General features: G+C 43.7%; 1 protein-coding gene across 1 annotated transcript in view; it reads right to left on the bottom strand.

The window, feature by feature from the left end:
* The window catches only part of LOC311111444 (C-Jun-amino-terminal kinase-interacting protein 1-like), a gene marked incomplete at its 3' end in the record, with an annotated part of 108,684 nt that extends 95,616 nt beyond the window's left edge, over window positions 1-13,068 (bottom strand). The window contains exon 1 of the mRNA XM_084154165.1: window positions 12,986-13,068. Within this exon, the coding sequence (XP_084010291.1) occupies window positions 12,986-13,041 (56 nt within the window). The 5' untranslated portion in view covers window positions 13,042-13,068. The remainder of the gene's footprint in view (window positions 1-12,985) is intronic.
* Between the last annotated feature and the right edge of the window lie 798 nt (window positions 13,069-13,866).

Genomic DNA, 13,866 nt, shown 5'->3' with positions numbered 1-13,866 from the left:
TACGTCCAGAGTGCAGCTGCAACGTTTCCTAGGATTCGCAACTTTTATCGCCGCTTTATCCAGGGTTACAGCACTCACCTCTCCCAAGGTTCTGTTCACATGGTCCTCAGATGCCCATCTTGGTTCATCCTGACCCATCCCGTCAGTTCGTGGTGGAGGCCGATGCTTCGGATGTCGAAGTGGGGGCGGTCCTGTCCCAGCGTTCGGCCCTAGACCTCAAGTTACATCCCTGCGCCGCCTTCTCCCATCGCCTCAAACCACAGAGAGGAATTATGATGTGGGAAATCATGAGCTTCTCGCGGTGAAGATTGCGTTGGAGGAGTGGAGGCACTGGCTGGAGGGGGCGGAACATCCGTTCATTGTGTGGACAGACCACAAGAACTTGGAATATCTCCGCACCGCCAAGCGTCTCAATTCCAGGCAAGCTAGGTGGGCCCTGCTTTTCACTTGGTTCAACTTCTCCCTCTCATACCGACCGGGATCCAAGAATGTCAAGCCAGATGCGCTGTCACGCCGCTATAGCCCCGCGGCTACAACCCCGGAATCCGAGAAAATCCTTCCCACCTCGTGCTTGGCGACGGCACTCAGTTGGGGAATATGGAAGCAGGTCTGGGAGGCGTAGCGTTGCCGGCCGAACCCCGGGCCCAGATAACGGGATGTTTGTTCCTGATGCTGTCCACTCCTGGAGTCAGCCCACTCCTCCAGGCTAGCCTTCCACCTGGGCTCTGGACCCTGGTCTTTGTGCGACAATGCATTTGGTGGCCTACCATGGTTCCTGACGTCTCTGCGTTCGTCGCCGCCTGCACGATCTGTGTGCAGAACAAGACTCCTCTGCAAGCTCCGGCTGATCTCCTCCAACCTCTGCCTGTTCCTCACCGTCCCTGGTCTCACATATACCTGGACTTTGTCATGTGTCTTCCCCCATCTGATGGCAACACCACCATGCTGACAGTTGTGGACTGGTTTTCCAAAGCCGCCCACTTCATTCCTCTCCCCAAGCTACCTTCCGCCAAAGAGACGGCCCAGCTCATGTTGCAACACGTCTTCCGGATCCATGGACACCCAGTGGACACGGTCTCAGACCGGGGTCCTCAGTTCTCGTCCCGGTTCTGGAAGGCGTTCTGCACACTCATTGGGTCATTGGCCAGCCTGTCCTCCGGTTTCCACCCTCAGTCCAACGACTCTGCGCTGCCTGGTCTCCGCCAACCCCACCACCTGGAGCCAGCAACTAGTGTGGGTCGAATACGCCCGCAGCACCCTTCCCTACTCTGCCACGGGGTCTTTCGCCCTTTGAGTGTTCCCTGGGTTATCAACCTCCGCTCTTCCTGGAGCAAGAGGTCGGCATACCCTTGGCCCAGATGTTTGTCTGGAGGAGAGCGCAGTTGGCTCTTCTCAAGACCACCTTTAGGTATTGATGACAAGCGGACCGGACCCCAGCTCCCCGGTATCGTCTCGGGCAGAAGGTATGGCTGTCCACCCGAGATCTGCCCCTCCGGGTGGAGTTGCACAAACTTTACCCCCGGTTTATTGGCCCTTTCCCGATCTCCAAGATCATTAGCCCCTCTGCTGTTCGTCTTCTGTTGCCCCGTACCCTCCGTATACATCCCACTTTTCATGTGTCTAGGATCAAACCCATGTCTCACAGCCCTTTGTCTCCTGTTTCTAGTTTTCCCGGTTTTGACCATTCTGCCTGCCCTGACCCTGAGCCTGCATGCCGTTCTGTAGCTTGTCACACCACCCTGGATTATTGACCTCTGCCTGCCCTGAGACTGCCTGCCGTTCTGTACCTTTTGGACTCTGATCTGGATTACTGACCTCTGCCTGCCCTTGACCTGTTGTTTGTCTGCCCCGTTTTTGTAATAAACTTTTGTTACTTCAACACTGTCTGCATCTGGGTCTTCTCTTGAAACGTGATAGGTAGTGTCAAACTTTAGCGAGCTTGGCTAGTGGGCTGATGTCGAAAGCACACACTCTACGTTGAATGCCACAATAGTCAAATTTAACATTCATATGAAAGTCATCTGGACCTTTTAAAATAATTTGTTGAAAAAATAAAATGTTAGCGCTCACATTTCATGAAGAAGTTTTTTCTTCTTCTAGCTAGAAGGTGTTCTCCCAAAAAGGACACAGCCATGATGTCATCACTCTGCGCGTCACATGACACAAATATTTCCCAATGAATGGAGATATGCGGCTTCAGATAAGTCGGTTTTCTGGAATGTAATATATCGACAGGCAGGCTTATATTTTGTATTCTGTAAGCACAGAATACCACAAGCACTTTTTGAATGCGCAAATGCACATTCCACAGTTGTAAATGTTAGGATTTTCTTAACAGTTGCTCACAAATCATTCTACATTGGTTCAAATTGTAGTTTTATTTGTGAGCTGTTGCATGCTCATTGACCTCACCAGGGTCTTGACCTGAATGCAGTTTGGCGTCGATGGCCACTGGCATGTTGGAGAAGTGTGCTCTTCACGGATGAATCCCAGTTTCAACTGTGCCAGTCAGATGGCAGACAGTGTGTATGGCATTGTGTGGGCGAGTGGTTTGCTGATATCAACGTTGTGAACAGAGTGCCCCATGGTGATGGCGGGGTTATGGTATGGGCAGGCATAAGCTACGGACAATGAACACAATTGTATTTTATCGATGACAATTTGATTGCACAGAGATACCGTGACGAGATCCTGAGGGCCATTGTCATGCCATTCATCCGCCACCATCACCTCATGTTTCAGCATGACAATGCACGGCCCCATGTCACAAGGATCTTCACACAATTCCGGGAAGCTGAAAATGTCCCAGTTCTTCCATGGCCTACATACCCACCAGACATGTCACCCATTGAGCACGTTTGGGATGCTCTGGATCGACATGTACAATTACCAGCAACCTCACACAGCTATTGAAGAGGAGTGGGACAACATTCCACAGGCCACAATCAACAGCCTACTGACAGGTTCAGATCCACTCCCCTAGCTTTTTTAAGGTATCTCTGACCAACAGATACAGTGCATTTGGAAAGTGTTCAGTACCCTTGACTTTTTCCACTTTTTTTATGTTACAGCCTTATTCTAAAATTGAATAAATCGTCCCCCCCCCCTCCATCTACACACAATGACAAAGCAAAAACAAGTTTTTAGTAAAAAAAATATGAAAAAAATACATTTACATAAGTAGTCAGACCCTTTACTCAGAACTCTGTTGAAACACCTTTGGCAGCGAATACAGCCTCGAGTCTTCTTGGGTCTGACATTACAAGCTTGGCACACCTCGATCCTGACTAGTCTCCCAGTCCGTGCTGCTAAAAAACATCCCCACAGCATGATGCTGCCACCACCATGCTTTAACGTAGGGATGGTGCCAGATTTCCTCCAGACGTGACGCTTGGCATTCAGGCCAAAGAGTTCAATCTCGGTTTCATCAGAACAGAGAATCTTGTTTCCTTCTGAAAAGTTATATCTCCACAGAGCAACTCTGTCAGAGTGACCATCGGGTTCTTGGTCACCTCCCTGACCAAGGCCCTTCTCCCCTGATTGCTCAGTTTGGTGGTTCCAAACTTCTTCCATTTGAGAATGATGGAGGCCACTGTGTTCTTGGGGACCTTCAATGCTGCAGACATTTTTTGGGACCCTTCCCCAGATCGGTCCCTTGACACAATCGTGTCTCGTAGCTCTACTGACAATTCCTTCGACATGGCTTGGTTTTTGCTCTGACATGCACTGTCAACTGTGGAACCTTATATAATAATAATAATAAGCCATTTAGCAGACGCTTTTATCCTAAGCGACTTACAGTCATGTGTGCATTAATTATAGACAGGTGTGTGCCTTTCCAAATCATGTCCAATCAATTCAATTTACCACAGGTGGACTCCAATCAAGTTGTGGAAACATCAAGGATGATCAATGGAAACAGGATGCACTGGAGCTCAAATTTGAGTCTCATAGCAATGGGTCTGAATACTTATGTAAATAAGTTATCTTTTTTTTTTTTTTTTTATACATTTGCAAATAAAAATAAAACCTGTTTTCTCTTTGTCATTATGGGGTATTGTGTGCAGATTGATGAGGCAAAAAATGCATTTAAATCGATTTTAGATTAAGACTGTGACATAACAAAATGTGGAAAAAGTGAAGGGTCTGAGTACTTTCAGAATGCACTGTACATCTGTTTTCCCAGTCATGTGAAATCAATAGATTTGGGCTTAATTCATTTATTTCAATTGACATATTGCCTTATGATAACTAACTCAGTAAAATCTTTGAAATTGTTGCATGTTGTATTCTATATTTTTGTTCAGTGTAAAAAATATAATTGAGTATTAACAAGTATATGGAGCAATAGAAACTGTATTTGAATGTAATATGTTTTTATTTGTTATGCACAAATTTAATAATTGAATTGATCAATTGAAATTGTATTTAATGATTTTGAAACTGAATTGACTGAATATTGCACATTCAGTGAATTTTGTTGTTGAATTTGATTGAATATTCAATTTCAATATTTATATATTCAGATTCAATGTTAGATGTTGCATTCATTTTGTGAATTAAGTTTACAAAACTATAATTTCAACTTCACCAAAGTTTCAAATATTCAACTTCTCAGATGCAGTTTTCAAATTCAGCTCTCTAAATTCAGATTTAATACCATAGACTGCGTTGAGACAATGATTTATCAATGACCTAAGCCCAGCTCAGATAATCCCTACCATTGTGTCACTGAGTTGTTGTAATGCTGCAGAAAATTTACATTATCCCAGGGGCATTGGCAGTCACAATGTAAGTAACCTAATTTCTGTCCCTCTAACTCCCCTGAATGCCTTTGTCGATCCTACAGCTATTGTAATCAGTAATCATGTGCCTATGAACCAGAGTTATACTGTTAATACTGAGGCGGTGTGCCCTAGTAAGAAGTTCACTGTGTGCAGCTCACCCTGCAGAATCAGCTCAAACATAAATAACATTGCCATGTCTACTTCTGATAAGCTTCCCTGTAAAGCAATAAAAACAATCAAGCATCCCAGAAAAGTGCTAGAAATTGCCCACATTAACATATGTAGCCTAAGAAACAAGTGTCATGAAATCGATAACTTGCTAGTAATAGATGACATTCATATTCTGACTATCTCTGAAACTCACTTAGATAATACCTTTGATGATACTGTGGTAGCAATACATGGTTATAATATCTACAGAAAAGACAGCAATGCCAATGGGTCGGTGTTGCGGTCTATATTCAGAACCACATTCCTGTAAAGCTTAGAGAGGATCTCATGTTAAATACTATTTAAGTAATATGGCTACAGGTTAATCTGCCTCACCTAAAGCCCATTCTTGTGAGAAGCTGCTATAGACCACCAAGAGTTAATAGTCAGTATCTGGATAATATCTGTGAAACACTTGATTATATATGTGATATCAACACAGAGGTATATTTTCTGGGTGACCTAAATATTGACTGGCTTTCATCAAGCTGGCCACTCCAGAAAAAAGCTTCAAATGGTGCCTGCAACCTGGTTATCCGTCAACCTACCAGGGTATTTACAAACAGCCCAGGAATGAAATCTTTATGCTGCAGAAATCTGCTTTAAAGCAGTATCCAAATCAAATTGGATGTGGTGATCACAATACAGTAGCCATATCTAGAAAAACCAAAGTTCCAAAGGCTGGGTCTAATATAGTGTATAAGAGGTCATACCATATGTTTTGTAGTGATTCCTATGTTGATGATGTAAAGAATTTGTTGGTCTGTGATGTGTAATGAGGAGCAATCAGATGCTGCATTTGACACATTTATGAAATGTCTTATTCCACTCACTAATAAGCATGCACCAATTAAGACAATGACTGTAAAAACTGTTAAATCATCATGGATTTATGAGGAATTAAAAAAATTGTATGGTTGAGAGGGATGAGACAAAATAAATGGCAAATAGGTCTGGCTGCACAACTGATTGGCAAACATACTGCAAATTGAGAAATAATGTGACTAAACTGAATATAACGGAACTATACTATGAAACCAAGATAAATTATATAAAGAATGATAGTAAAACGCTTTGGAGTATCTTAAATGAAATTTTGGACAAAAGGCAAACTCAGCTCCATCATTAATTGAATCAGATCGCTCATTCATCACAAAAAACCCAGTGATTTTGGCAACTACTTGAATTATTTTTTCATGGCAAGATTGGCAAACTTAGGCATGACATTCCACCAACAAATGCCGACCCTACACATCCAAGTACACTGTAACTGACCAAATTATAAAAAGACAAGCATTGCAATTTTGAATTCCGTAAAGTGAGTGTGGAAGAGGTGAAAAAAGTAATGTCATTCAACAATGACAAGCCCCCTGGGTCTGACAACTTGGATGGAAAATTACTGAGGATATTGCCACTCCTTTTTGCCATATCTTTAATTTAAGTCTACAAGAAAGTGTGTGCCCTCAGGCCAGGAGGGAAGTAAAAGTCATTCTACTACCCAAGAACTGTAAAGCCCCCTTTACTGGCTCAAATAGCCAACCAATCAGCCTGTTACCAACACTTAGTAAACTTTGAGAAAAAAAATTGTGTTTGACCATATACAATGCTATTTTACAGTAAATAAATGGACATACTTTCAGCACACTACACGGAAGGGCATTCAAAATGCACGGCACTTAGACAAATGACTGATGATTTGCTGAGAGAAATTAATGATACAATGCTTGTGTGAGCTGTTTGTTAGACTTCAGTGCGGCTTTGACATAGTCTGCTGCTGGAAAAATTTTTGTTATGGCTTTACACCCCCTGCTATATTGTGGATAAAGAGTTACCTGTCTAACAGATTACAGAGGGTGTTCTTTAATGGAAGCCTCTCCAACGTAATACAGGTAGAATCAGGCATTCCCCAGGCTAGCTATCTAGGCCCCTTACTTTTTTCAATCTTTACTAATGACATGCTGCTGGCTTTGAGTAAAGCCAGTGTGTCTATGTATACGGATGACTCAACACTATACACGTCAGCTACTACAGCGAGTGAAATCACTACAACACTTAAGAGCTGCAGTCAGTTTCAGAATGGGTATGCAATAAATAAATTAGTCCTAAATATTTCAAAAACTAAAAGCATTGTATTTGGGACAAATCATTCACTAAACCGCAACTAAATATTGTAATGACTTATTTGGAAATGGGGATATTTAATAAATACAAATGACAGGGCTATTCAACTATATTCTCTATGGGGGTCAAATAAAACAAAATGCCACACTCCCTTCTAATATGTCCTGTGCAGTCTGTGCAACATCATAGAGGGGGACAAAAGGCACATCCATGTTTCAGACTGTCTTAGCTTTCAGAGATCAGGTTACAATAGCTTATAGGCCAGACATTTCAAACGCAAGAGCCAAATTCATAGGTAGAAAATAATTTCAGCATGCCACATTGGCTTCAGAAACCACTCATATCGCTAACTTCTGTTTACCCTAGACCAGAGCTATAATCATTAACTAGCTCTGGTCCAGGGCATTAGTGTGATGCGCACATACAGTGGGGAGAACAAGTATTTGATACACTGCCGATTTTGCAGGTTTTCCTACTTACAAAGCATGTAGAGGTCTGTAATTTGTATCATAGGTACATTTTCTGGATTTTTGTTTTAGATTCCGTCTCTCACAGTTGAAGTGTACCTGTATGAACTGCACCTGTTTGACCAGAAAATCACATTTGTATGATTTTTAAGTAATTAATTTGTATTTTATTGCATGACATAAGTATTTGATACATCAGAAAAGCAGAACTTAATATTTGGTACAGAAACCTTTGTTTGCAATTACAGAGATCATACGTTTCCTGTAGGTCTTGACCAGGTTTGCACACACTGCAGCAGGGATTTTGGCCCACTCCTCCATACAGACCTTCTCCAGATCCTTCAGGTTTCGGGGCTGTCGCTGGGCAATACAGACTTTCAGCTCCCTCCAAAGATTTTCTATTGGTTTCAGGTCTGGAGACTGGCTAGGCATCTCCAGGACCTTGAGATGCTTCTTACGGAGCCACTCCTTAGTTGCCCTGGCTGTGTGTTTCGGATTGTTGTCATGCTGGAAGACCCAGCCACGACCCATCTTCAATGATCTTACTGAGGGAAGGAGGTTGTTGGCCAAGATCTCGCGATACATGGCCCCATCCATCCTCCCCTCAATACGGTGCAGTCGTCCTGTCCCCTTTGCAGAAAAGCATCCCCAAAGAATGATGTTTCCACTTCCATGCTTCACGTTTGGGATGGTGTTCTTGAGGTTGTACTCATCCTTCTTCTTCCTCCAAACACGGCGAGTGGAGTTTAGACCAAAAAGCTCTATTTTTGTCTCATCAGACCACATGACCTTCTCCCATTCCTCCTCTGGATCATCCAGATGGTCATTGGCAAACTTCAGATGGGCCTGGACATGCGCTGGCTTGAGCAGGGAGACCTTGCGTGCGCTGCAGGATTTTAATCCATGACGGCGTAGTGTGTTACTAATGGTTTTCTTTGAGACTGTGGTCCCAGCTCTCTTCAGGTCATTGACCAGGTCCTGCCGTGTAGTTCTGGGCTGATCCCTCACCTTCCTCATGATCATTGATGCCCCACGAGGTGAGATCTTGCATGGAGCCCCAGACCGAGGGTGATTGACCATCATCTTGAATTTCTTCCATTTTCTAATAATTGCGCCAACAGTTGTTGCCTTCTCACCAAGCTACTTGCCTATTGTCCTGTAGCCCATCCCAGCCTTGTGCGGGTCTACAATTTCATCCCTGATGTCCTTACACAGCTCTCTGGTCTTGGCCATTGTGGAGAGGTTGGAGTCTGTTTGATTGAGTGTGTGGACAGGTGTATTTTATACAGGTAACGAGTTCAAACAGGTGCAGTTAAGACAGGTACACTTCAACTGTGAGAGACGGAATCTAAAACAAAAATCCAGAAAATCACATTGTATGATTTTTAAGTAATTAATTTGTATTTTATTGCATGACATAAGTATTTGATCACCTACCAACCAGTAAGAATTCCGGCTCTCACAGACCTGTTAGTTTTTCATTAAGAAGCCCTCCTGTTCTCCACTCATTAGTGGATTTTCTGGATTTTTGTTTTAGATTCCGTCTCTCACAGTTAAAGTGTACCTATGATAAAAATTACAGACCTCTACATGCTTTGTAAGTAGGAAAACCTGCAAAATCGGCAGTGTATCAAATACTTGTTCTCCCCACTGTACCTGTCTGTGCACAAGCTCTGGTCCAGGGCATAGCTAATAGCTAGACAGCTCTGGTATGCACTAACTAGCTCTGGTCCAGGATGTACAGTGGGGAAAAAAGTATTTAGTCAGCCACCAATTGTGCAAGTTCTCCCACTTAAAAAGATGAGAGAGGCCTGTAATTTTCATCATAGGTACAAATTGAGAGAAAAAAAATCCAGAAAATCCCATTGTAGGATTTTTAATGAATTTATTTGCAAATTATGGTGGAAAATAAGTATTTGGTCACCTACAAACAAGCAAGATTTCTGGCTCTCACAGACCTGTAACTTCTTCTTTAAGAGGCTCCTCTGTCCTCCACTCGTTACCTGTATTAATGGCACCTGTTTGAACTTGTTATCAGTATAAAAGACACCTGTCCACAACCTCAAACAGTCACACTCCAAACTTCACAATGGCCAAGACCAAAGAGCTGTCACCAGACACCAAAAACAAAATTGTAGACTTGCACCAGGCTGGGAAGACTGAATCTGCAATAGGTAAGCAGCTTGGTTTGAAGAAATCAACTGTGGGAGCAATTATTAGGAAATGGAAGACATACAAGACCACTGATAATCTCCCTCGATCTGGGGCTCCACGCAAGATCTCACCCCGTGGGGTCAAAATGATCACAAGAACGGTGAGCAAAAATCCCAGAACCACACGGGGGGACCTAGTGAATGACCTGCAGAGAGCTGGGACCAAAGTAACAAAGCCAACCATCAGTAACACACTACGCCGCCAGGGACTCAAATCCTGCAGTGCGAGACGTGTCCCACTGCTTAAGCCAGTACATGTCCAGGCCCGTCTGAAGTGCATTTGGATGATCCAGAAGAGGATTGGGAGAATGTCATACGGTCAGATGAAACCAAAATATAACTTTTTGGTAAAAACTCAACTCGTCATGTTTGGAGGACAAAGAATGCTGAGTTGCATCCAAAGAATACCATACCTACTGTGAAGCATGGGGTTGGAAACATCATGCTTTGGGGCTGTTTTTCTGCAAAGGGACCAGGACGACTGATCCGTGTAAAGGAAAGAATGAATGGGCCATGTATCGTGAGATTTTGAGTGAAACCCTCCTTCCATCAGCAAGGGCATTGAAGATGAAACGTGGCTGGGTCTTTCAGCATGACAATGATCCCAAACACACCGCCCGGGCAACGAAGGAGTGGCTTCGTAAGAACTATTTCAAGGTCCTGGAGTGGCCTAGCCAGTCTCCAGATCTCAACCCCATAGAAAATCTTTGGAGGGAGTTGAAAGTCTGTGTTGCCCAGCGACAGCCCCAAAACATCACTGCTCTAGAGGAGATCTGCATGGAGGAATGGTCCAAAATACCAGCAACAGTGTGTGAAACCCTTGTGAAGACTTACAGAAAACGTTTGACCTGTGTCATTGCCAACAAAGGGTATATAACAAAGTATTGAGAAACTTTTGTTATTGACCAAATACTTATTTTCCACCATCATATGCCAATAAATTCATTAAAAATCCTACAATGTGATTTTCTGGATTTTCTTTTCTCATTTTGTCTGTCATAGTTGACGTGTACCTATGATGAAAATTACAGGCCTCTAACATCTTTTTAAGTGGGAGAACTTGCACAATTGGTGGCTGACTAAATACTTTTTTTCCCCACTGTAGCTAGTAGCTAGCTATGGTCTGCATTAGTTCTGTTATAGCTCTGGTCTGCATTAACTCTGGTGTAGCGCGTAGCTAGCTAGCTCTAGTCCATGTGGTGCCAGGACAACAACCTCTCCCTCAATGTGAGCAAGACAAAGGAGCTGACCGTGGACTACAGGAAAAGACGGGCTAAACAGGCCCCCATTAACATCGACGGGGCTGTAGTGGAGCGGGTCGAGCGTTTCAAGTTCCTTGGTGTCCACATCACCAACAATCTATCATAGTCCAAACACACCAAGACAGTTGTGAAGAGGTGCACGACCACACCTTTTCCCCCTCAGGAGACTGAAAAGTTTTGGCATGGGGTCCCCAGATCCTCAAAACTTTCTATAGCTGCACCATCGAGAGCATCCTGACTGGTTGCATCACCGCTGGTATGGCAACTTCTCGGCATCTGACCATAAGGCGCTTCAGATGTTAGTGCGCATGGCCCAGTACATTACTGGGGCCAAGCTTCCTGCCATCCAGGACCTATAGACTAGGTTGTGTCAGAGGAAAGCCCAAAAAAAATGGTCAAAGACTCCAGTCACCCAAGTCATAGACTGTTCTCTCTGCTACCGCACGGAAAGCAGTACTAGAGTGCCAAGTCTAGGACCAAAATGCTCCTTAACAGTTTCTACCCCAAAGCCATAAGACTGCTGAACAATTAATCAAATGGCCACCCAGACTATTTATATTGACCCCCCATTTGTTTTTACACTGCTGTTACCCGCTATCTATTATCTATGCATAGTCACTTTACCCCTACCTACATGTACAACATTTCCTCAACTAACCTGTACCCCGCACATGGACTCAGTACTGGTACCCCCTGTATATGCCCTCAATAGTTATTTTATTGGTTACTTTTTATAATTTTTTACTTTAGTTTATTTGGTAAATATTTTCTTAACTCTTTCTTGAACTGCATTGTTGGTTAAGGGCTTGTAAGTAAGCATTTCACGGTAAGGTCTACACCTGTTGTATTCAGCGCATGTGACAAATAAAGTTTGATTTGATTTAAAAGAAAAACCCCAGCAATTTACCTTTCGGAGTAAAATCATACCAAACGTGGAGGAAACCAAACAGGGTAGACACAAGATAAAAAGCTTTGTTTCATACCTTAAAGCGGGAGCGGTAAACAGCTCTCCCAACATCTCTCATGCCCACTGGAAACTGAGCCAGCCGCTCTTAAATAGCAGCTGTGCCAGAACAGGTGAAACTAACGACTGCCTAACGAGGCGACAGGTGCAACACATCCTAACCAATGAGGATAATTCCAGTCAGGGCCAGCCTCACCCAAACAGAACCAACTTCGAAATCGAAAATGTAATTGAACACGAAATTGAGCAAAACCCCAAAGCCTATAACACTCATAATAAACCATAACACATCCGTGAATCTGCTTAGGTTGATTTATTGAATTACCCAATAAATGGCTGTGAATCTTCCTTCATTTGCTGATTAAATTATCCCACTTCTGGCTTCTCCATGTTAAGCATTAGACCCATGATTGAGTCATTAATACAGCCACATCTTTCTGACTCTCTCTACTGCTAATTTACATCTTAATCCCAAATCAGGCATATTAATAGGCTGCACACAACATTACAGTTCATTCATCAACCTCTGCTGCTCACATTTGTTGTGCATCGTAAGGACAGTCCCATCTAATGGGTCACCTTTACATCCAACACCGTATGACAACAAACACAGAGTCAGCAAGTCAGTGCTTTCAACATACCAGCATCCTGGTGATATCATCATATTCTGTATTCTTCTTCTCCCAAGAGTTATATTACATGTGTCATATATGATAAAAGCTGCTACATCTACCTCTAGTACATCCTCCACTCTCTCACTCTCTTCTCTCGCTGCCTCTCTCCTATGCATCCTCTCTACTTCAAGGGCATCCATGTCCTATGCTGCAACACTGAGAGAAGCATAGGGAGCGACATATTTTCAGCACTTACATACACACACAAGGTCACCCAGCCCTCCACTAGGTTTCTGCCAGTGTGGTAAACACCTAGGATAGGAAAGAGAGATGCCGTGTTGCCCTACCATTTCTCCCACTGGTCTTCCATCCACCCTTCCTCTCTTTCCCCTCCGGAGTCCATGCTGCAAGTGAGGGCATCCACAGAGGAGAGGAGAAGGAAAAGGGGGGAGGAGGAGGGGTGCTCAGCTGTGTCGATAGGATAGGCATACGATTCAAAGCCCTTCTCTGGTTATCCCTCCTTCCTCCTGTCGCCTTAAACGTTCCTGAGCCCAGAATGGGAATATAAGAGCATCGTTGTTAGCAGCGGCAGGAGCAGCCAGCGCAAAGTGCTATTAAATAACCGACTCCTCTCTTCTCCTCTCCCACTGAGAGCCTTTTTCTCGAGTCATCAGTGTTTACACTGTCCCGGATGTGCGAGGTGCACTGCAGGGAACTGCTGCCCTGTGACACAAGCAGGAGTAGAAAGATAAATTATTGTAGGAGAGCTGGGCTTGGCTGGGCTGAGAACAGACCTCTCCAAAACACAGCCCTCCTCAATTATTCATGGAGCATATCGATCATGCTCGGGTTATTCTCATCTTCTCTCTCTCATTATCCCTCTCCCTTTCCTTTCTTCCTCCTCTCTCCTTTTTTCTCTGAACAAAATGGATGAGAGGAGACAGGAGGATCTGCTTCATCTCCAGAAGGGGGGGTGTACACTTCATGCCACCTTCATGCCTTCTACAAAACTCCCTCTCTCCCTCTCTCTCTGTGTGTGTGTGTGTGTGTGTGTGTGTGTGTGTTAATCATATTCTATTGAACACAGAAGGCAAACCAAGCACCATGTATATTGTTGAAATATGAATGTACCTGATCATTTATTTATTATTTTTGTTATTTTTGTGCCTCAGTGTACCTTAGTATATGGCCCCTCCTTTTGCCCACTCTTTGCACTGTGGCAAGTATA

This window comes from Coregonus lavaretus, assembly GCF_964263955.1.
Source record: "Coregonus lavaretus genome assembly, chromosome: 37".
NCBI classification, from domain to species: domain Eukaryota; kingdom Metazoa; phylum Chordata; class Actinopteri; order Salmoniformes; family Salmonidae; genus Coregonus; species Coregonus lavaretus.
Note: the sequence above shows the minus strand (reverse complement) of the source record. Positions and strands in the feature narration are given on the sequence as shown.